The sequence below is a fragment of the Neopsephotus bourkii genome, unplaced genomic scaffold (genome assembly GCF_033783945.1).
Source record: "Neopsephotus bourkii isolate Nb327-2 ecotype Australia unplaced genomic scaffold, CSIRO-AGI_Nbou_v1 NB_962, whole genome shotgun sequence".
NCBI lineage: Eukaryota > Metazoa > Chordata > Aves > Psittaciformes > Psittacidae > Neopsephotus > Neopsephotus bourkii.
In genome coordinates, this window is record NW_026901456.1 from 10,691,820 (window position 1) to 10,717,153 (window position 25,334).

Consider the following 25,334-nt stretch of genomic DNA (forward strand, 5'->3'; position numbering starts at 1 on the left):
AACTGTTCTTTTAAATATATCTGTGTTCCTGTGATAGTGTTGTGTTGTTAATGAACCTTGTGTCTTATTTCAGAGAGATTCCCCCTCTACATCCAGACAGTCCCCAGCTAATGGTCATAGCAGCACTAACAATTCTGTTTCGGTAAGATTTCCAGTTCCACACAGAGAAAGTGTGAAAGTTTTGTTGGTGCTCATCTGCCATTACTGTGATACCTATTGTGTGGTCAGTGGAATATTTTGTCCTGATGGTAGAACCAGGGTTATTATATATGTAATTCCCCATTTTCTGTTTTTTTAAGGGTTTTTTTTCCAACATACTCTTCTCATTAAAAGCCATACAGTGAATTAAATGTTAATAACTGTAATGTGATACTCAGTCATCCTTAAATCATTGTTAGCATTTTCCTCAAAACCGAGCAAGGGTTTAAAGTGGAAGTTTTGTTTCCATCCTGAACTTGGAAGCAGTGTTTGAAGAAGGAGTAACTGTGCAGTTGGTATTTCAAGATATTTTAGAAGCTTTTAAGTTTTGTGTTTTGAGAGACATCTGGAATGTGTACTGGTTTCCGCTATCTGAGTTAACGAATTGGTGTGCCCTCTGCTGTTGTGGTACGTGCACATACTTTGTGAAATATGAGCCTTGCCTGAATATGAAAAGCAAAAGGAAGTGGCTTTAAACTGCACTACAAACCAAGCTGTTATCATCACATCTTTAACACAAAGTACTTCCATTCCATATGTATTCAGGTAGCAAGGTGCTGTTGATCTGCTGTTTTTCTAAAGTATATTTATGTTAAAATTTGTCCTGTTTTATCATTTGTCATCGTTTGGACCAATGTAGTAACGATACACGCAAGTTTCTTCAGTATCAGTGCTGTCAATATTATACGTTCATGGGACTAGCTAAAAAAAAAACAAAACCACAAAACAAACCAAGTAACTACTCTTTTGACTATTAGAAATTATTTGCGACAAGGTAAAGTGCTTAATTGATACAATAAAAAAAGAATTGAAATAGTTGAAAAATTTAAGAAATTGTTGTGAATTAAATTTCATTTGTAACATGATTAGTAGTTATGAGCTTATTCCTCAGCACAATTACTTAAATTACACATTTTTAATAATTTTTTGCTATTTATAATAGCCACCCTTCTCTTTTAAAAACAAGACTAAGTGTTAAGTGGAAAAGGCATTCACGTAAAGAGCCTCTTTCACTTGCTGGTGCTTTTGTGTTGAAGATGCTGAACTATTTATTAAAAAGCACATTCTCTATCTGCTTAAACTTTTTACCTGCTTTCTTCAGCTTGCTGCTAAACAGCCTGGGTTTGATTTTTCCTTTAAGGAAAAAAATATTTCTAAACATTGGTCAATGCTTTATACTTTTGTCTGACTTACCATTTACTGTACTGTAGTATGAATCACTAACAAATGGTGTTGTATACCCTTAAAAAGTAAAATGAAAATTTCTTCTCCTGGGTTGACTTTATTCTGCAGGACTTGCCATCGACAACACAACCAAAAGGACGACAGGTGAATAGATATTCTCCATGGGAATTTATGTAAATTTAGCTGCTAGTGAACATCCCTGCTTGTCTTTTTTTTTTTTCTGTATGTGCTGGACTAAAACATTTAAGCCTGGAATATTTGGGGTTTGGTTTTTGTTTTTTCATTTTCATTTTTCTTTTTAACTCATTTGTTTGTAGCTAATTCAAAATAGCTTTTTGTGTTTCTGTGTCCGTATATGTGAAAGTTACAAAATCAATCTACATTTAACTAGAGAAGTTGTTTTAGTTCAGAAGGCGTTAATAGGCTTACTGTTGTGCAGTGACCTGTGCAGATTTTAATCTTAGAGGAAAGCTCAACTTTGTATTTTGGCTGAAATGGAGACAAGTAGGACAAATGTCTAATACTTTAAAACATTGTACTGACAAAGATTCTAAAGCTTAAGTTGGTCTATAACTAGTCATTAACAAAGCTCTTCAAAGAAAAACATTAAGGTCAGTTTCTATTAATGGTCAGTAAGTCTGAAGAGAGACTCTTAAATTTTCAGTCCTACAGCCTAGATTCAATAACCTCCCTTGACCTGTTGGTAGCAGATGTCATCATGGACCAAAGAAAGATCTTCCCTCTTCAGAGAATTCCAGGAAAGCCCTTAAGGGCTCTTCGGAGGATTTCCTGTTATTCTTTTTGCAATTTTAATATTTTTTGTTTGGTTTGTTTGGTTTTTTTTACTGCAGTCTCCACATCAGCACGTACCATCAAGTGATTTGCATTTCATCTTCAATAACGTCTCCATTTATATATGGCCCTTCCAGAATCTGCTTCTGAATCTTGAACCATAGATTCAGCCTCTTTATCTAGCAAGGGTTTTAATAATAACTCTTGCAGTTTCATTCAAAATAGTTGATTAACTCCATGTTCTGTTGTCTTTGAAAATCTTTTTATACTACCATCTGGTTAAATTGGCTGGAATATCTATTACAAGAATGGATTGCTTTTGCTTCATTTCCCATTTTTAAAGCTTATAGCTATATGGTTTTTTTCGACTTTCTGTTGTCTTCTGAGATTTCCAGCTGAAAAGTTTTCCAAGCTCTTAGGTTTTCATTTGTCTCTCCTAAGGAGTTTTTCCAGAAGAAGAGACTTTGTTCAAGGCAACATCAAAATAATGGTGTTCCTTGTACTTACACCATTTAGTTACCTGGTTTTTTTTCAAGAGTCTTTTCCCATTGAACCAGCATATTTCTCAGGTGGCTTGTAATCCTTGAAGACTGTAGGGGCTTGGATAACAGATATATTGCTATTTGTACAAAACTCTTGTTACATTCCATGAACTGCCAATATATGGTGGGTAATGGCTTAAACTGGAGCAGGGACTTGAAAAGCAAGGAAGTTCCTAGATGGTAAAAATACTGCTTACATTTCTAGAACTATATTAGATAAGGCTGAGGGGAAATAAGAGATCGGTTCATTACTGATTACTCAATAGAAAGCCAATTACTGCATAAAAGTAATTGGTTTCAAAAGATTCTATTTTTCAGGTAACTAAAAGAAGTTGGGTTGCTTGTTTGAACTCACACACTCAATGCACAGCAGAACAAGGGTCAGATTTAGTGTATTACATATTAATCTATTCATAGGTTTGGTTGCAGGTTGGACTACTATAACAATTCACTTTTTTAAGTGCCATGAATAGTGCTAACACTGCATAGTTACAGCTCTTTCTGAAGCAGAATTTGAGCAAAATATAAAAGTGTTAGTTGCAGTTTAAATGAGATGGCTTTGCAATGTATTTTTTTTTTAATCTAGTCAATTTTTAGTAAGAAAATCAGCAGTAGAATAAACACGGCCACCTGAGATGCTATAGGATGGTGTTTGAAATTCATACACAATAGAAATTACCCATATGGACACGACATTAATTCCAGTTTTAAGGTCCTTGGATGCATCAGGGCTGTAATTAGCAACCAGAACTAGAGATCACTTCAATTTTTATTTTCTAGAGTTGAGACCTCACTAACATACAAAGCAAGGATTGGTATATTATTTTAAATTATCAAGACAGAATCTGAATTCTTTCTGTTAATGTTCCTTTGATAATAACTTACTCAAATTGTTAGCTTTCATTTATATGTGAGTAGACTTTTACTGAAAAACCCATGCAGACAATTCCTAGGCTCCCCCCAAGTAACTAACTATATGTGGTAGGTGCAACAGAAGACTTCCTGGTAAGTCTTGGAAAAAGTACTGATTTTCCAGTCAAAATACTAAAGATCAGTACTGTAGCCTAAATCCTTTATATTCTCCAGTAAAATTTCCTGTCAGACAAATTTTTAAATCATGGCACTTCAGTTGGAAAGTACAGCACAGTTCAGTTGTAAGCTTCTGGCTTATAGTCTGTAACATTTCGTGATAGTCAATAGTGATTTGAAGGACTCTTATCAGTTTATTACACGTGTTCATTTTTGCTGTCAGATTTTGCAGTATGTAGAAGACTGCTTTCAAGATAACATCATATGTCTCCATTGTTTGCTGGGGGGTTTGTTTTATTTTCAGCTATCACTCAGTCACTCATTCTTTTGCCATTCTGTTTCTTCCTTTGCTTGTTGCAAACAGTATATGTAGCTACATGCACAGAACAAATTTTCACCTGTTATGCTTAATACTGTACCTGTAATAATATTGCAGTGTCTTTTATAAACTCTTTCTTTTCAGATATATGTAAGAGCACAATTTGAATATGATCCAGCAAAGGATGACCTCATTCCTTGCAAAGAAGCTGGCATCAGATTCCGAGTTGGGGATATTATCCAAATCATTAGCAAAGATGATCATAACTGGTGGCAGGGTAAACTTGAAAACTCAAAAAATGGTACTGCAGGTCTTATTCCTTCTCCTGAGCTTCAAGAATGGTATGACTTTAAGTTTTCTATAAAAAATAATTTGGCTTTGTTTTGATTTCTGTGTTTCGTGCTTTTCATTGTTGTATAGCTTGGTTTTGTCTAGTTTTTAATTTTTTCAGGAAAAAAAAGTGTATATTGCTTCAGTTTGTGTGGCATTGATTTTCTTTTTTTCTTGTACATGCATAGCTGTAAGGGTTACATGCAGTGTGATAAGCAGTTAGTAAACATTGTGCTTTCTGATATACTACAGGAAACTAGGATTGAAGGCCACATACAAATTATGTAACGGGGTCAAATTAATTTCTCTTTTAGGTTCTAAATAGTGTTTGCATTGGTACTGCTTACACATAAGTGCTGCAAGAACAAGGTGTTAGCAAGGCATCAAGCACAAACATCATTGTGGGAGTTTTGTGGTTTCTCTCCTTTTCATTTTTCCTGTGAAAAATAAAAAGTAGAAAGAAATCACAGTGTAAAGATTCCTGAATGACAGATTCAATGTGCAGCAATGGCACTGAGTACCAAAAAAAAACAATGCAGAGCCTTTGAACAAGCTCTTGCAGAAGCTGGTTAGTAAATATTTTATCAGCACAACTCTGCAACAAGTACTGGGCCGTGAAAGTCACAGTCATAACTCAAGAAAGTGTATCAATATGGAATATATAGCCCAAAATATTTCATGAAGATTTGCTACATAAAAGAATTTGAGTGCTGTAAGGGTTTAACAGCACCTGTGCCACCTGGACTGACCAAAGGAGATTTTATTAGAAGAGAAACAGAGGTAGACTATACATTCATTCCATCTGAAGACCTCCCTTGCAAGCCCTGACACAAGGGAAGCACTGGTACACATTGCAACAGGAACACCTGCAATACTTCATTCTAAAGATCAACCTTAAAACAGTTCCACAACGTAACTTGCTCTGTAGTTAGTTCAGACCATAGTGGTGTTTCCAGACCTGATGCACTTCCAGTCTAATCTGCTGCAAAGTGTCTACAGCCAGTTTAGTAGCTACCCTTCCTCCCATGCTAACTTGATCTGTGAGCTTTAATTATCTGTCCTTAAGAAGATTTTCCTTATATCAAAGTGGGTTTAAGTCATTAAAAAATAAAAGGATTTGAAAGGTTTTACTGTACTCTTGTACTATAAAAGTCTTATTTTTCTAACTCATTCTGTGTGGCTTTTTAAAACTCAGTAATTGCAACCAAAAAAAATTTTCTCCTTCATATGCCAGGCGAGTTGCTTGTATTGCCATGGAGAAGACCAAACAGGAGCAACAAGCCAGCTGTACTTGGTTTGGAAAGAAAAAAAAGCAGTACAAAGACAAATATTTGGCAAAGCACAATGCAGGTATGAAAAAAAAAGACACAAGTATCTTTAACAGGTTATATTTTTCACAATCTAAACCTTGCCACTAAGAGTTCAGCTGAAACTTTTACATAAACCTAATGAGGTACTTAGGAATATATAAGTAAAATTCTAATTATTATTACATTATTATGCTGCTTCCTCTTTGCTATTTATACATATAGCTTAAGCAGTGAGAGGCAAGCAACAACAGAAATGCATCATAATATATCCTAATACAGGCTATATATGCACCAATTAAATAATAGAAATCTCTATTTTCACATTTCTTCTTACCCTTGCGATCTTTGTGTGGCATCAGAACTCACCGTGTATCAGTGCTACAGAATTTATGTTTCCTTAAAACTAATTTGCAAATAAATTCTTAGAAAGTCAAACAATAATTGTCATTTATAGTCCTTAATTCACCATCACATTTAAGGTGTTCACAGTTAAATATAAAATTACTTGTTGCCCTGAAAACCTTTATAAGTACAGATTGGAAGCTTTAACTTGTTTACTTCCTTTTGCTGGTTTAACATGCTATTTGTTTTAATATTTCCACCCATTGCAGTAGCACTAAACCATGTTTTACTAATTATGACCTTAACAAAAAGTGTTGGGATTAAATTGGATTTTATGACCTGAAGTCTTTGACAGTAGTGGTTTTTAAGTATTATCAGTTGCTTTGAGCATACATTCCCACAGCACTGCTGCTCCCTTCAGTTGTCGCAATATAACTTTGTGTGGCTGTGCTGTTAACTGGATTAACTGAAGAACCACTTGACAAAAAAAAACAGACTTTTTCTTTAAGGCACATACATTTCTTAATATAGTTCACAGTGCAGGTATATAGTTAATAATGTCAGCATGACTAAGCACAGCATGCTACAAAGGAGTAAGTGAAGGAAAGAGGATGGCCAGAGAAGGAGCAGGCACTACTTCAGGAGCAAAACTAGCTCAAAGACTTTGTATCAGTTAAGTCCCTGTGTGCTGTGTGGTGCTCAGCTGCCAGCTGGGGCTAATCCTGAAAGGAAGTAAATCTAGACTTCCCTGTCTTGATGTAGGGTATGCATTTTGGAGGTTGACAGCACTTTGAGTCACACAATTTGCTTGCCTTAGTGCTTGCCACCATCAGTGCTGATAGCCACTTTACATCAGAGCACAGTGTTTGCCAAAAATTAGAAACATGGAATCATGGAATCAAATAGGTTGGAAAAGACCAAGTCCAACCATTACTCCAGTGCTGCCAAGTTGACCACTAAACCATGTCACTAAGGGCCTCATCTACACTGGTTTTGACCACTTCCAAGGACAGTGATTCCACCACTTCCCTGGGCAGCCTGTTCCAATGTCTGACACATAAGTATTAAGAATTATGATAATGACAATTAAAAAAACTGTTCTTTTCCGAATACCATCTGACACTTTCCTTTCCCCGTCAGAAGTCAAAAGGTTAATGAAAGCACTGATTACAATCACGATTTCTTTTAGAAATGTTCATTGAACTTCGTGTCCTTGAGGTGCTAAAGGTGATGCCAGTAATATTGCAGGGAATAATGCTAAATGTAGGATATAAAACACTGGCTTTTGCAAGCCATCAGTGCATCTGTCTCAGAATAAAAGCAAGATTTTCTCTTCTGTTAGATCCAAAATAAGTATGATTAATTTAGCTCTAAGAAGTCTAATCAAGATGTCAAAACGCTGCTTACAATAAAGTAGAATTTATTTCCCTTACGTCTTAGTATAAAATTCAATAAATCATTTAGCAGTGTGTAGTCTATTTGGACTTCCATGTTATTTTTGTCTTAGGAATGAGACTGAACTGGGGTACTGAGAAATTATCTAGTACAATACTCCATAGTCAGCTAAGATTTGTGTGACTAGCTAATGATTTGAGGGTGAAGATTTTTGCTGTGATATATTGGGATATTACTGGAACTAGAAATTAAATTATTCTGCAAATCAAGCACAGTTTGTGAAGTAGAGGAAAATATTTCACTTACTTTTTACAATTAAATGCAAATATATTCTCCTTTACAAGAAAAATATCCTGTTTTTCTTTCCTCCATCCTTGATATTATTGTGTCTTTCAAGAGACAGTTTCACAATCATGCATCATATCATTGTAAAGTCAGCCTTAAACCAAAGCCCACAGGAAAAAAATAACTATTTTTCATTATTCGTCTTACTGACATTTTTATAAATGCTCTAGAGATATACTGCAGCGATATCTAGATATATTTTTTTATTTATTTTACTGAAGTGTTATTGCAGGACTTCATGAAAGAACAGTCTTTAGCATATACTAGAACTTTGCTTCATATTATGCATAATGTAGAAAATTGCCAAGCTTTTATAAAATATGTTTATCATTTCTTAATGTGATTTATTTGCCTTGTGTTTAGACTATTGCATGGTAAAGTTTATTTTGTGCATATACTTTTTATTTTACTAATATATTACAAGCCATATCTCAATGACCCCTGTACATTTTTCATGCTGTCTTACTCCCAATGGCCTCTGTGCATGTAAGTAACCTGTCAAGTGACAATGCCTCTTTATTTGCTTCTTACTGTTTCCTTTCAAGATCTCCTTTTCTTTATTAGCTAGTAACACAGAAGCATTAAATTTCAGTGTTTAAATGTGCCCTGTATTCCTTATCTTGTGTATTAAAAAATTAATCATTTTTCTTTTGCATTTGAAAACCCTACAATCATTACTGAAATCCATGTTGACTGAGACACATCTTCTCCATGCTGCTAGTTTGTGATGAAGGCATCAATATGTATCATTGTTGTTTGTTCTTGTTGGGTTTATCTAACATGCTGTGTTTTTGTACAAGAAGAAAATAAAGGATTGATTTTTTTCAGAATCATAGAATAGTTAGGGTTAGAAAGGACCTTAAGATCACCTAGTTCCAATCCCCCTGCCATGGGCAGGGACACCTCGCACTAAACCATGTCATCCAAGGCTCTGTCCAACCTGGCCTTGAACACCGCCAGGGATGGAGCATTCACATTTTTTTTAATTATTTATTTTCTTTAATGGGAAAAGATACTTGCAGGCCTAGATGGTTAGAATGGTAAAACTGTTTAGCATGTTGCAGATCTTTAGCTCTTTCTAATATTAAAGGAATTATTAATGACTTTAAATATTGTGAAGTTGCAGAAAGGACTGTAGTAATGATTCCATGTGTGTGGAATGGAAGAAATAGATGACTAAATTCTTGCTTGGGGAAAGGTTGAAAGAGATTCTTTGGGATGAAATTCAAATTGCTTCAAATGGATTAGGAAGTTTTCATATCTGTATCTTTTCAAGGTCTTAGCTGAGTATGCCAATTGGCTTGATCTGCAGTTTGACCAAATTGAAGTAGTTAACTTTTTCTCTTCATCAAAAAAGATTGCCAATGAATTGAAAAATCTGCCCTATAAAAAGAAATGCATTAAATTAAATCCTTTGCTGCTTTAACTGGGACTTTTGTACAAAAACCCTGTGCCTTCTGGTACACTCCACAGTCTTAATGCTGATCTTGGTGGCTGGAGATGTCTGAAGCAAGCAAACTAAAGCTTCCGCCTCTACTTTCCTACAGGGTTTTGGAAATGGGGGGAGGGATATATCCGGACTTACCCTAAAAGATGGATGGGATATAATTGAGGTTAATACACCAGCTTAGGACTTGGAAACACTCAGAGATCTCATACTTTAGATGCAGTCTCTCCTCCGTTCTTTTTATAGCATGCATAAATACAGAACTGAAAACTCGTTCGTTATTCTGCTCACAATTGCTGACTGCTGTAATTTTTATAAATGTATTTGTCAGCCTCCTGGCTTCTTTATTCATTAGAATTCTGCAAGAATTACCAAAGATGATGTATTACTGGGCACAGGAGGAATACGCTGGTTTTAATGAACAAAACTTGATCTGTCAATCCTTGTATACCTTGGCAATTGAGAATATTGGGCATGATGGAATTCATCCAATTTCAACTGCAGTTGAAATTCTGAAATTATACTTTTACAATTTTTCCCTAAATATGGTGGAGGTCCTTTTATGTAATGCCATCACTTTCCTTTAGAATTCTTCATTCTGTCACAAGTTTTAAGAGCTTGTCCATTTTACTAGCACATGTGTTTAAAGAGAACTCTAATTACAATTAATATGGTTGTGTAGTTTTGAACAATAAATACCACAAAGTGTTAAGACTCTTCTCTATGCATCAAAGTATCAACACTCTTCTCTATACATTTCTCATAAATCTTGTTAAAACATGATTATGAAAATATTCCTATCTTTAGTGTAAATAGATGTTCTCATCTTGTATTCATGTTGGTCACTGTCTACTGATTTTTCTTTAGTACTCTAATTTCTTAGCAATGCAAACATGAATGGCATGCCATTTTAGCTAATTTTTGTGGTCTGCTGAATATTGCATGAAAGGACATGCAAACTTTCCTGAGCATTTCAGTACCTTTTTTATTGCTTTTTAACAGTTTTTTTAAATGAACAATTTCGTTAAATTTGCATAATGAAATGCTTTTATTTTCCATAATACTTCACTTTGTATTATAAATCTAAAACTTGCTAGAATTATAATTTGTACTACAATTAATTATTACCCTTAATAAGCCTTTTTTTCTTATCCCTGTGGGGGTTTCTTTTGTGTTTTAGTGTTTGATCAATTAGATCTCGTCACATATGAAGAAGTAGTAAAACTGCCAGCATTCAAAAGGAAAACGCTAGTCTTACTAGGTAATTTTGAGTTATTATTCTGAACACAATAGCATAGTTTTGAATCTTTTCTGGTGGAAATATTATCATTCACTTTTGTGTTGTGGATTAGGTGCACACGGTGTTGGAAGAAGACACATAAAAAACACACTCATCACAAAACACCCGGACAGATTTGCTTACCCCATTCCTCGTAAGTAGCAATGTTCAGTGTGTACTGCAAAATTCTTTGTATCATCCTTGACAACATACCTATTGTACTGCTATGTGTGTTCAGTTCTGCTGAGACGAATCCTATCTTAAAGGTGAGAACTATGATACAACTGGGTATATTTCTTCTTTTCTTTTTTTCAGGGGAAGTGTAGTAAGTAGCACCACGCATGTTTCTTAATATTCACAAACCTTCTTGTTAAGCACACCTTTCTCTAACCCAAAGATTTGTTAATTTAGAATGAAGGTTAAAACATTTTTTTGTTCTAATTTTATATTTACAGTTCAGGTAAGACTGGAACAGCCTTGACATTTAAAACTGTGGATAGTTCCCGTGAGAAGAATTATAAACTGGATTTCGAGGAAACCTTTAATGTGTACCTTATCTGGATGTTTTACATTACTTTTCACAGACTAGCCTTGAGGACTGGTACTACACTAAAATAACTTCAAGTTTCCAGAGATGATGATAAGAAATAGAAAACTCAATTAACTTTACTGTTTACAAGTGGGTTGTTATGAAGAACACTGGGGTGTTTTTCTTTCATGACAACGTCTATCAATACAATCCAGGAATTGCATATCCTACTACATAATCTCTTGGAGATGCACTCTTTTTCCTCAAACTAGGCATTCTGAAACAAAAGTGTTCCAGCAGCTTAATCTGTCTGCTGTGTTTCAGGCTGACTTCAGAAACACCATACATGCCTCAGAAGTGACACTGATGACTGCTGTGCATTAATTTATTTTCTTTATACCTTGTTAGTGCTTTACTCTCAAATGGCACATGCATGGTTTGCTACCTATGGGATTTTGTGGTTGCTAAAAAAATATTATTTTTAAGAACTTATCTCCATACCTATTTGGAAACGGAAAAGGATTAGTTGGCTGCTGATTCTAGTTCCCCTGGCTTGCTTGCTAAGGAGTTACACAAAGACCAGTGCCAGCAGATGGAAAACGGAAAGATCTAGTAGCCCTTTCAAAAGCATGAGACTTTGCATCACCCCAGCAGCAATGTTAAACTGCACTGTTTGTCACACTAGTATTTATATGTAGACACTAAAATCCTAGGTTAGATACTTTAAAAGTGCAGTGCCGTAAGTATTCAATAAAATTGTACCTATAGATATATTATATATATACAATCTTGTCAATACAGACAAGATTATATGGGAGGAAGGGAACAGTAACACAGCAAATATGCTTTCAGTTTCAAAGAGCTAAACCAAAGAGTAGTAAATGCTTTACAGCACACTTTTCATCCTGTCTCTCTCAAGAACTGACTGTATTGCTGTGGGGAGGTAGAAGCTGAACTAGTGACTTCACCTTGAAATACCTATTAAAGCAGACTCACCTAAACTGTGACAACCATGCCTTAGATTGCCTACACTAGGTTCCTGTTCACTCTGTGGTAGCACTGGAATTGTTTCACTGATTATATAAGGCTAAAAAGCCTAGACTGCAAATCAGCATGAAATTCAGGTGCTTAAGCATCAGTATGATGTTTAAATGCTTGTTTTAGACATCACCTGACCTCCAGACCCACTCCAGAAGAGCAATGGCCTCCTCTAACTCCTCTGTTGTATCTAGTAATTCCTATTTGTATATTTCAGACTTCAGGCATTTAAGGCATTTGAAATAGGACTTTATGCTGGTGTTTAGAGACCAAATTAGTTTGTTGTTAGTGGTATAAATAGGTCATATAAAATATATCACATACCCTTTAAGTATTGTGGGAACCTGATCTGTCTTTCAGTGGGCTCTAGGTAATTGAGTTTATCCTCTACAGCTCTCAGGGATGGATTTTACTGCATTTTCTGCATTCTTTTACAGAACTGTGGTAGGAATAGGTATATTTTGAGATAGGCCTTAAGCTGGGTGTGGAGTTTTGGGGAGTGCTTTATAAAGAAAATATGTACCAACTGAAAACCTGATTATAAAAATCATGTCACATACAATAGTATTTAATTAAAAGGATTATTAGGCCATACATCTCTTACCACATAGGTCTGCAGAAGCAATATATTCAAAAGTACATTATTGCTAAATAGCTTTCATCTCTCTGGACCAGAAGTAATTAGGCCCTCACCCACTTTTTAGGCTTACACTTTCACACTGAAGAAGAAAACCTCACAAAAATTTAAGTAAAAGAAAATACAGACTTTTTTTACAAAAGAAAAGGATGTGGGGGAACTACAAGAGTAAGTTCAGTAGACCTAGGGCAGCAGTGAGTAATACAGTGATATTATATGGTTTATATAATCCATTGTTCTTGAATTCCTTAAAATAATAATTATGATCTATAATACATCTATAGAACTTTTCATCTTTGAAATATGCTAATTAATCCTCAGTACAATAATAGGTATAATTCAAAACAGAAGATGAGCTCAATTTTTTGATACCTTGTTTGAAATTATGATAGGGTTTTTGGAAGATAACGGGATTAGATTGGTAAGAGATGTGATGTTTGAAATTTGTCACTGATATAAATATGATAGTGGAAAAATATGAGAGAAAAATCAGTTTGTGAGGGAATACTAGAAGAAAGAGAAGCAAGTGGATATCAGCATGCCTGTGTGGGAAAGAGAAGCAGATGGCCTACAGAAGCACAGAATTGTTAAGATCCCTACCTATGGAAATCATCTGGTCCAATCCCTCTCCCTCAAGCAGGGCCACCTACAGCTGGTTGCTCAGGACCATCTCAAGGTGGCTTTTGAATATCTCTGAGGATGGAGACTCCATCACCTCTCTGGGCAACCTGTGCCAGTGCTCAGTCACCCTCAGAGTGTAAAAGGATGTCCTTACATTCAGGTGGAAGCTCACATATTTTAGTGTGTGCCCATTACCTCCTGTCCTATCATTAAGCACCACTGAAAGGAGACTGCCTCCACCTTCTTTACACTTTCACTTTGGATATTTGTACTCATTGATGATAACCGTCCTGAGCTTTGTCTTCTCCATGCTGAACAGTCCCAGTTTTCTCAGGCTTTCCTCATAGAAGAGATTCTCCAGTTCTATAACAGCCCTTCAATGGACTCTGTCCAGTAAGTCCATGTGTCTCTTGTACTGAGAAGCCTGGAGCTGGACACAGCACCCCTTGTGTGGCCTTACCAGTGCTGAGTAGAAGCAAAGAATTGTCTTCTTCCACATTCTTCCAATAGCTTGTCTAATACAGTCCAGGATATCTTTAGCCCTTCTTTGCCACGAGAGCACACTGCTGGCTCATGTTTAAATGAGTGTCTACCAGGAGCCCCCTCAGGGCCTTTTCTGGATAGCCGCTTTCCAGCTGCTCAGCCCCCAGCATGTACCAATGCATGGGGTTGTTCCTCCCAGTGGCAGGACTTGGCACTTCCCCTTGCTGATTTTCATGAGGCTCCTGTCAACCTGTTTCTCCAGCCTGTCTAGGTCACTCTGGATGGCAGCAGGACTCTGGTGTATCAGCCACTCCTCCCAGTTTTGTTATCACTGGCATCCTTGCTGAGGGTGCACTATGCCCCATCATCCACATCTTTAATGAAGATATTGAACAGGCTTGGGCCCAGTACTGGCCCCTGGGATAAAATGGAGATGTTAATTGAATTGATTAGAAACTGTAAAAACTGTGGGATTTGCCCTTTTTTGCTGTTGAAAGCAGCTGATAGGATCTGATAACCTTTACCTGGTCAAGACTATTTATGACCTTCTGTTCTTCCTCTGTTACCTTTTCATTTTTACCTTTTCCACATCCCTTATTCTCCTGCTTTTCCTGGCCTCTGTCATTCTGCCTACCTCAAGCTCATGCTTCATGGTTCTATGTGTGATTTGGCAGGTCATCAGTCAGCAAATAAATATTGATAAACAAAACAAAATGCCATATACGAGCCTAATATTGCTTTTGTACTGAAAATATTTTGTATTTTCAGATACAACTCGACCTCCAAAGAAAGATGAAGAAAACGGGAAAAATTACTACTTTGTATCACATGACCAAATGATGCAGGATATATCAAACAATGAATATTTGGAATATGGCAGCCATGAGGATGCAATGTATGGGACAAAACTGGAAACAATACGAAAGATCCATGAGCAGGGACTAATTGCAATACTTGATGTAGAACCTCAGGTAACTGTTGAGAAGTATATGAAAATGGCACTCGTCACAAATCAACCTTATTGAGATACATTTATTTTTATTGATTGCACAGTAGATAAGTAATGTATACAGCAATATGAAACAAAAATCCCTGGACCACCAAGGTATCAATTTGCAAAGTAGAATTCTGGTAATCATCTGGTTAGAAGAATAACACCAGAAACAAGTTAATACTTTAGCTTGGTATGCAAACACTGTAGCTTGAAAATCTACTTAGCATCTAACTTTTTACTTTATTAGCATCATGTCCAGTGAAATGTATCTAAAGAAGTGATTGTCATTGCCTGCTAGGAGTAATGTTTTAGATACTTCAAAAATTTCTCTTTGATGCTGTTATAGATGGTAATCTTGCTCCTGACTGACTCTTGGCTCCATATCACCATTGGGCATGGTCAGAAACATTTGTGGTTGATCACCGGTATTAATCCTGTTTGCACAGTGACCAGATCAGTGTTGTTACTTCATAAACTCCTTTCTGTGTTGTGCTATTAGACTTTTCAGAACAAGGCAGGAAGGAAAATCAGGCTTCAAAGAAACACTAACAGATTGTTCATTCCTCATATAAAATCTTCAGTGGAGAATGCTGATACGTTTCCTTTGTTACATCCATGTAGTCATGACTTTCAATTCACAGGGATGTGTTTGTATGTTTTGTTAAGTGGAGCAACATGAATATGGACAAATATGATGTTTATGTTATTCTATGATACTTCAGGAAATGGGAGGAAAGACAAATTAAAATTGTTACCAGTGTCAGATGTTTAAATTTGCTGCCTTCTTTCTTTTTTTGTGAATGGATTCAGTAACTTCAGATTCTTTAAGAATTTCATAACAGAAATAAGATACCTGACTAAATTATTTAGGGCAGTTCACATAATACGCTGGTGTGGTGCTGTTCTGAAAAATAAAATCCCATGTTTTAACAGGTCTCAGGGAGAGCAGCGTTTATACTTACTTGAAATGGAGCAGCTAATAAAAGCAAACTCTATTGATAAGCCTTTTCAACTTGCATTATTCAGAAATATCAGAATTCTCAGAAGCCATTTTAATCTTTCTTAAAATGTATTTACATTTGGTAATAACCACCTTTGGTACACTTCCTCTACCATGTGTATAGGAAACCTCTTTCTTAACTAGCTTCCTCATGCATCCATCTTAGCTCATTAAGACCAGCCTGTCTGTGGACTTATTCCTAGTTATCTTATACCACTTGCCTTTTTTCCCTTAGGTACTCTTAGTTATGTGAGTTTTATTGACTTTCATATATGGGATTTATCTCTCTGTTTCGAGGATGTTGGTATAGATAATATACATAGGTCAGTTTCAAGCAGCAGAGAGGAAAACCTCTTTAGCTTGGGAAAAGGATGGATTGTGGATTGTCTGTTTGTTTGCTTTTTTTTAAAGAAAACAAACTTTGGAAAATACAGGAAGTAGAAGGAGCAAAAGACTGGCCTTTAGCCTTACTTTATCTTGTCCATCCGAGTTCAGCTGACCTGTGTTTATTTCCTTTCCTGCACTTCAGTCTAGCTTGGATCTGTGCCAAAGTTTTACATGTAGCAGCACTGAGTGTCACTCAGTAAATTATGACTGAGTCAGCTTCTAATGATAATTCTTTTCTTTTGTATAGATTTGGTTCAGGGCATTGGTGCTGCATTTACTGCATTAGTGCTATGCTCACTTTTTAAAAACTTCAGTCACATCATATTTTTATTTGTTTCAGAGAATAATAATGAAGAAGAGTTGGTAGAGAAACTTAGAAAAAGTAGTAGAAAAATTATATTCTAATCAGTATTTATTCTAAAATACAGTTGGCTCTTTTCCCCATTTATGGCATAACTAAATTTTCTTACCTGTTAATCATTCAGTTTAAATGCAAATGGAATTCTTATTCTTTGAGACTCTATGGGAGGAGCCTCTCTGAAAATGCTAAAAGTTTTGTTGTCTTGAAAACTCACTTAAATTAAGGATAAATATACAGTTCAACCACCAAAAATGTAAAATAATGCAATAAGCTAAGTGTCTGCATTACGAAGGTCTTGATTCTTCTTCAGTTAAAAACAAATATCAGTGTTGGTAAATCATGATTTTATATCTTTTGATTGTACAACTAAACTTATTTCACATTAATTGTTGAGGGGTTCTTCTAAAGTATCTGATTTTTTTTTTATCCAGGCATTGAAGGTCCTGAGAACTGCAGAGTTTGCTCCTTTTGTTGTTTTTATTGCTGCACCTACGATTACCCCAGGCATTAATGAGGTATGGCGTATTGCAGTCTAATATCTTATCAGAGACAGAATTAAGGATGAGATTCAAATACGCAGATAAGCCTCTTTAATTGTTTCCTTGTCTGTAAATTGAGAGGCAGAAAGACAGTTGTTTGGCAGCATTATTAAGTTGATTGAGATATATTTATTGTTTAGTAACAGATTTTTCTAATTTGAAATTCAAACTTCAAGTTAAAGGATCCATACGATGTATTCTAAAAATACATATTCTTTTATTTCATTCCCTAGCCCAGAGACCTGCTTCCAAATCCTTCACAAATTATTAGCACATATTACTCAGTTCTGACTTGCAATGCTAGCACTAAATCACAGCTGGCCTGAACTGAAGAAATGGATGTGCGTGACTGTGCTTACATCCCACCTTTATCTTTAGCAGCAAACAGACGTGTGAGAAATAGGTTTATTAGTTTCAGAGACTGTTCTCTAAGAATTGGAAGCTTTGACTAAAGGGTTAATTGCTTCTAGAACAATGTTAAGTATTCATGGAGGTCCACATCCTGAATTTCTTATATTGTTTTTATAGAGTATCTACTCTGCAGATTACTACTGATACCAAAGATGTTATCAAGCAATTCTGGATTTAGAGCTCACAATAGGGCAAACAGTGTTTATATGAACGCTTTGTCTGCTCAGCCTTTTTTAAAACATGATATTAAGGTATTTAATCAATTGGATTTGACCATGAATCTGTTCCAAGTCTACTACATGTCTCCTTGATCATGCAAAAATAAACTCAGAATCCGTGTTTCTATAGAAATGTAATTATAATATCGTAAGCGTGAAACTGCAACATTACTGCAGAGGCTTGCAGGAAAATAAGGAACAAGACAAACACTAAATGCCAATACCCTGAATGATTATTAAAATAGTAAGTGGAGAGTGAAAAACATTGGCCTCGAGCTGCAATTTTACTGGCAGCTAAGGCATTCTACAAGTTCACTGTTGCTGAAGGGGCCAATTCTCTCCAACTTCCTTCTGCGACATGTACTGCCACTCTGCACTGGCCATGGCACATACCAGATCCGTTAGTGAGCTACTTCAGCTCTAAATTTGATTTTTTGTCAGTTTTGAAGCATCTCACAAAAGCTCTGACAAGCACCAATGCCAGAAAAAGCATTCATTGTGTTTTATGGACTCATACCCTAACTGGTAAATGTCATGAGCGTATAGATGAAGATATCTGAAGACATCACAATCTGCAATGCTACTGAAGTGATAGTTTGTCCAACTGCAGGTGTTGATGTATGCTGTAAATTAGTACAATCTTGAGAAAATACAAAAATTTTGTATTCTACACTGACTTTGCCTTTGTGCAAGCAAATGGCATGACAGCAGTTAAAAAAAATAACTGTTCTTAAGAAAAATAACTGTTCTTAGGATGTGTCAGGCAAGCATTGTGCTTATAGCAGTGTTCAGGCAGCCAGGTACCCTGCGGAATTATCTGATTGCCTGGGTTTGTTGCCTCCATTCCTGTGTCTCAGCTCCCACATAGTATTACTTGCCCTCACTCATCTGCCAGTAGTACTTAACTTTAATCTTCCAGTTGTAGGATATAATACAGAGATAATTTGGGGCAGTTCATACAGGGCAGAAAATGTTTTCTGTGGTACGCTGGGAAGAGGACAGAAATGTACCTTTTATAGTAGTGGTGGGGAACTACTTCATGCCAAAGAAATATTAGTAGAAGTATTATGTTCTAAATATTTGCATTCATGCTGTAAGACTGTGTCTTTATTTTAAGCTTTTGTGACTAAAGTCTCTTCAAACAGGGTTTCATTCAGGCACATGAATTGCTGAACTGAGGCCATGCTTATAAAGCATGCTAATTTATGGATCAATTAAGGAAAGGGAGGGGCAGGAAATCATAATAGCAACAGACCCTACCCACATACAGGATCCTATTTTCCAAGGTTTACTGGCCTGCATGAAGGAGATATGCAAACTGTGTCTGTGTGTGAGCAGCCTGCAAGGCAGCAAAGGCAGAGAGTGTGTTCCATATTTCCCATTCATGTTTCCTTTTTGAAGAGGTTCATTTGCATAATTTGTATCCCTTTCTGTTTATCCTCTTATCCTGCTGTGTTTATTTTACTTATGCTTTTTGAGAACACTTCTGTAAATGACTATCCTTTTTCCCCCTTTATGTTTTCTTAAATATCATCTTTGCTTTTCTTTTCGTTTTCCCGCACTCGTACTAATTGTACATAGCTGCCAAAATGGTGCAGAAAATTGCCTGTAAGTACCAGCTAGGGGCGGACAAGGTAGTCGTGGTTATTTCAGTAGTTTTAGAATGTAGATATGCTTGTTCCCATTAAACGTTACTTTTGCCATTGGAATAAAAAATTAATGTAATGATGACTTCAGATACCTGCAGTAAAATCATCTACTAGTGAAAAAGAAACTAGAGCATAAAATTTCTGCTCTTACAGCTGTAGATCTGAACTTTGTGGTAAAATCAGTGCAGAGGCCTGATCTTAAAAGTATCTCTCTTGAGACACTTTAGGCTGTCTCAGACCACACAAAGTATCTCAGTATTCAAGGACCACACAGCAAGAGGTAGGAGACAAAGTATTATGCTTTCTAACAGAATACAGCAGTGCACTATGAGCAATTCCGCAAAGCCCAAAACAATAAAAACCATATAGGAAATCTCCCAGAGTGTAACCACCTGTCTATCACAAAGAAAGCTTAAATCAGATTATTTCTGTGCTAAAACAGAGAGAAGAGAGGATATCAGGAAACAATGGAGTAGTTCCTCTTTCCTCCAGCAGTTTTCTACCTCACACTGCCCAGGCAGCAACAAATAGGAGTTGACAGGCTCCACTTTTTTGATCTAAATCTTTATTAAGCCATGTGTAAATCTTTATTGAGCCAAATTCTTATGAAATTTAGCTATGCATTCTCCCTTCCTACTGCCAAGGAATAAAAGTATATTTTCTCAAGAACTGTGCAGTCCACCAGCTGTTTAAATTGAGGAGAATTTCTTTGTGTTGAAGCAAAATTGGCAAAGGCTTGATGGTGTGTTTATGCATTCTTCACAGCCTTAGAAGGGAATATTAGTAATTTGTTAGGCTGTACTTTGACTGTCACAAGTGGTAGCTATTGGCCTATGTACTTTAAAGGCAAAAAAAAAAAAAAGAAACCCAGCCCTCAGTTACTAAAGGTACTACTTGTGGCCATTATGTACAGGGGAGAGATTTCATGAATAAAAGCCATGTTTCACTGCTTTCTGTCCCACCTACGGTGGAGGAGAGAAGATTAGCCTGTTAGATGAGAGCTGAGGAAAGAAGAAAAGACAGAGATGTTCTGCTCACAAATGTGGAATTAATGAAGTTGTGGCCACTCGTTTGTCTGCAGCTGGCTGAACATTTCAATTTATACCTTTCTTGACACTATTGAGAGCACAAATGATGGAGAATATTCTTCTTGGAGAATAATCTGAAGTGTTCACTATTCAAAATTTAATTCAGAATTTTTAAAGAAATTGAGAGGATCTTACTACAGCAAAAACTTTGAGGAAGTGTTAACTTCAAAGATGCATTTAAGACTTACACAGAGGAAACAGCAAAGTCTGATGTGGTTTTGAATGTACAAATAGATACAAAACACAAACACAGATGAAATTTGGTCACAGAATAGAACAAAAATCAAGAACTGTAATCTCTTTTTGCAAAACTTGAGAAAGTTTGAACCTATTTGAAAACTGCTGCAATGGCCTTTCTCAAACTTACTACTGCCCCTAAAAGCTTATGAAAGAAGTAATGTTTTACATTTCGAACAGATTAGGAAATTTAGATATTCCAAAATACAGTAAAGTTAATCTAGGAGAATCTAAGAAAAATACTAAAAATCAATTTTTTAAACAGTTTTGTGACATCTGTATGTACAACCTAAAAAGTAGTATTCAGTCTTCTTTATATACCAGTTAAGGTTTTTTTAAAGTAAGATCACTATAAATTTTTAAGATTTTTATTGTCAGTCACAGTAAGATAGATGCTTTACTGAGAAAAGTTCATTCTCATACTTGTATGTAAAGATGACACAGGAAATCTGAATAGCATTTTAAACAGCTACATAGGACTTAACAGTTCTGAGGTTTCATGGGGAGTTTTCAGGTACTGTTAGCCTTGTGCCATGAGACTGAAATTCTTCTATAGGTGCAATATGATTTTGTTAATACTGGCTTTAAACATAAAATAAGTCTTAGCTAGATGTATTTAAAGCACTGGAAATATTCTGTTTGACAAGCATGGTTTCATTTTCTTTGTATGTTAATTTAAGCAGAAAAGTTTAGATCCTCTGCTGATATAAATTGATGTCTCTTTTGTAGTCCATGAGAAGTTGGCAATGTACCTAACTAGGTTTTTGGCTTAATGACACTAAGCCATATGAAACACTCCACAAAAATATTTAATATTAGTATTGATACATATTGTCCAATTTCTTAATAGAAGATACTATATTTCCATGCACTAGTATCGCTGGCAATGCATAATGGTCCATATAAGGAGCATCCCTTGTACAGAGTGCATGTGAGGAGTATTTGTCTAACCTGGAATGAAATTTATAGTGATTATCATGTGAAGGAGACATATCCTCCCTCCCCCCATTTGAGGCTGCAGCTTCTGGAGGGAAGCAGAACTGTAACTTTAGTACAGAACTTCTCCAGAAGTGGCTGGTTTCATCGCTATAGGGAAGGAGAACTGTCTCAATGCAGGTTATTCCCTTTAGAGGACCTGAAAGCCACTGTTCCACAGCTACTTGTCACTATAGTTACAAATACTTGGAAGCTAAAACAGAAAAAAAGGGGAGGAGGGGAATCTCTTATTAGATGGATTAAAGTCTGTTCCCAGAGTAATTTCTTGTGAAACAGCTATAGCCACTGTGTCTGTACCTCCTGCAGCCTAAAACTCTCTTATAATGAAGTATATCCAATTCACTGATCAAGTAGGATGACCCTAAAGATACTACAGAGCAGCAGGAGTTTATACTGTTCATATATAATTTTTTTCCCGTATCCACCCCAAACCTATGGGATGGAATGGACTTGGTCACTTCCCTGTGGCTATTTCAAGGTTCATGAAAGCAGCAAATTTTTTTTTTTCTTCTGGTTGTTTTTTGTTGTTTGTTTTTCTAAGGGAATTTGCAGGAAGAAAATCCAAACTTATAATTGCTGCAGAGCATTAGAAAGAAGCTATTTGCAACCCTGATCTCTCAGAAAGGCAGACCTCACTAACAAAGCCCATCATCACTGTAGCATTGCTGGCTGCATGGAGTCCAGCAGCACACCCATAAAGCAGGATGCACTTGTTTTTGTAAGGACATTGACACTGAGCCATGGAGAGCACCTGCTGTACCTGCCCTTCTTGAGCATGGGCTATGTGGTTTGTTCCTCATGATCTCACACTAGGAGATGCTGGGAATGGCATGCTCTGAAATAGGAACCACAAAGTAACATGGGTTGAAAACTTCCTTATCAGAAAACTATTAAGGGAAGTAGGCCCAGAAGACTGATGCTGAACAGAAAACACTACCAAAATCAGGAACAGCTGATACCTGACAATATACCTCCCCTGCTTCTTGTGTTCTTACCTGGACATAGGCCAAATTTGTGCTCATACTTATGCACTTCATACATTTTATTCATATACAGTCTCTGTTGCTCATGTCTGTGCTGCTTTCCTAAGCTTCCATCCTCTACCTTCCTTTGTTAACACTAGACTTGTGTTTTGTCTCAATATGAATATCTGAGTGCTGTTTGAGTGTCAGCTTCAAGAGAGAAATTGTGCCATTTCTCCCGTGCAATTTCCATAGATTGAGGTGGGAGATCTAAACCACCTAGACCTCCCTAAGTCTTTTTTGCCTGTTTCCTTGTCTGTAAGTAACAGTTAGAAAGCTTGTTTAGAAGCGTACAAAAGGATCCAACTTCTCTCTCCCATTTTCTTTTCCGACCACCAAACAGGATGAATCTCTTCAGCGCCTGCAGAAGGAGTCTGAAATCTTACAGAGAACATATGCACACTACTTTGACCTAACAATTATCAACAATGAAATTGATGAAACTATCAGGCACCTGGAGGAAGCCATCGAGCTTGTGTGTACAGCCTCACAGTGGGTCCCAGTCTCCTGGGTCTACTAGACCAGTCATGAGAGAATTGAAAAGAAAAAAATCTGTCATTACTGGGAACCACCTCATACACGGAAAACCTCTTCGTTATTGACCTTGTGTCAACAGGTCTTGGCCCCTAGAGACTACCTAGATGTAGTGTGACCTAAAATATAATTATTGTCATGTCCGAATAGATAGGAGGAGGGGGGAAAAAAATCAAACACTAATTTAAAGAGACAGTATCTTTTTTTTAATCATTTCTCCTAAACTTTAATAAAATGTATCTTTAAATATGTGTATTATTCAGTCCTTTGGAATGTTATATTTTTGGAAATCATAGCTTTTTATTTCAAGGGCCCCTAAAAACTGCACAAAATAGATGCTGCTTTCTATAATCTATTTTAATAGTAATAATAATATGATTCTGTTACCTTAACTTGGGGGTGGAACACTACATTCTTTTTAGAGTCTGATTTTATGGATTGGAATACTTTGCTTTCCTTTTATTTATTTGAAGTAATTAGTCTAGTGGTTACAAAACAAATTCATAAATTTTAAAGGCCTTTTTTCGCCCTTTTTTTTTTCTAGGATAGCATTTTTAAGTACTTTTGTGTAACATCCAGATATTGTGATACTGTCTCTTTGAAGAACTCTGTAAAACTTTTAGAAATCTGAAATTGGGTCTTGACTCTTAATGCATGTGGACAGTTGCAAGCGTTCATGCCGTTGGTGTATCTGTGTTGATAAAACCTGTAATCTACAGCAAAGTACATTCCGTTCATGGGAACACGTACCCAAGGGAATAAAGTAAAATATTATTCTGACTAAGTTGTAAACCTATGCACATCCCTTGCATTTTGGGCAACTTTATAAAAAAAAAAGAAAAAAAAACAAAACTGATTTTTATTAATAATAATCATGTAGTGAAATGTGTTTGTAATTTTGTCTCAATTTAATTTGTTGTAAGGTGGGAGGGGGCAATTACTGGTTTCACCATTTCAGATCCGTGTTGTCTGAGAGTATTAACGTTTTAATTAAGTTTAAGCAAAGAAATGCTGATTTTTAATATGTATGTAATTGTTTAAAAATGCACACATTTTAAAAGAAAATACTGTGCAATGAAGAAACCAGTTTAGGCATTGCGATAAACTGACTATTCCAAAAGACTCATCTACAACAGCCCTGTAAATTCCTTTAAAAATGGTAATTGACTCTACAGTCTGACCAATTTTTTTTTTATTTTAAATATACTTCCTTTTATGTGTTCAACAATTAAATGCTTTTGGGTCCTTCATTTCATTGCAGGGAGTTTCAAGAACAAGTCAGCGGCTCATGCAGCAAGCAAAGGTTTCTTACAGTCTATTAAGGGAAGGCCCTTGGAAGGGCACAGCCTGTAGTGTGGTCCAGGGGCTCTGCTCCACCTGTACAACCACAAGTTAAACCAATTTAGAATTAAGAGCAGAGCTAAGTAAGAAAATTTAACTACTTGCTGACCTGGTGTTTTGTTTCCCTTCTTCATGCTCTTACTGGCCCAGGTGCTTTGCATTTTTTTTCTGAAAATGGCTACCAGAAGCAAGCATTGCCACCTCTTTTTAGGTGTCAGAAATGCAGTGTTCCTTAAAACAATTTATCTTCAAAGCTTGGTTGCTGTGCTGTTGTGTAGTATGAAGTTTAGAGTTTATATTAAAATGATACAGTGTTTTCAAAGGATTTATCCTCAGAGGTGAACTGTCAGCTGTAATTGACCTGTGCACTGTTCCAGTTGTTTGGCACTGCTGCACATGTAATCAGAAAAAGTTCTCACAGTTGAACCTTTATCATAGGGGTAATTATCTGAAGCTGAACATGAGTTGGCAGTGTGCGCTCATAGCCCAGAAAGCCAACCATGTCCTGGGCTGCATCAAAAGGGGCATGACCAGAGGGTTAAAGGAGGTGATCCTGTCCCTCTGCTCTCATGAGACCCCACATGAAATACTGCGTACAGTTCTGGTGTCCTCAGCATAAGAAGGGCATGGAGCTGTTGGAGCAAGTCCACAAGAGAGCCACAAGGATGATGAGGCAACTGGAGCACCTCCCATATGAAGACAGGCTGAGAAAGTTGGGGCTGTTCAGCCTGGAGAA

The 25,334-nt window shown here is 36.3% G+C and overlaps 1 protein-coding gene across 13 annotated transcripts in view; it reads left to right on the top strand.

The window, feature by feature from the left end:
- CASK (calcium/calmodulin dependent serine protein kinase) overlaps nt 1–24,490 on the top strand; it is a 197,748-nt gene extending 173,258 nt beyond the window's left edge. For 5 of the 13 annotated variants that reach the window (XM_061359324.1, XM_061359326.1, XM_061359335.1 and 2 more), the window contains 9 exons: nt 74–142; nt 1,492–1,527; nt 4,210–4,406; nt 5,630–5,745; nt 10,415–10,495; nt 10,587–10,667; nt 14,590–14,792; nt 16,995–17,078; nt 23,067–24,490. In XM_061359324.1, the coding sequence (XP_061215308.1) occupies nt 74–142; nt 1,492–1,527; nt 4,210–4,406; nt 5,630–5,745; nt 10,415–10,495; nt 10,587–10,667; nt 14,590–14,792; nt 16,995–17,078; nt 23,067–23,243 (1,044 nt within the window). In that variant the 3' untranslated portion in view covers nt 23,244–24,490. The remainder of the gene's footprint in view (nt 1–73; nt 143–1,491; nt 1,528–4,209; nt 4,407–5,629; nt 5,746–10,414; nt 10,496–10,586; nt 10,668–14,589; nt 14,793–16,994; nt 17,079–23,066) is intronic. The other 8 variants (XM_061359329.1, XM_061359332.1, XM_061359325.1 and 5 more) reach the window with 7 other exon arrangements.
- Nucleotides 24,491–25,334: the final 844 nt, after the last annotated feature.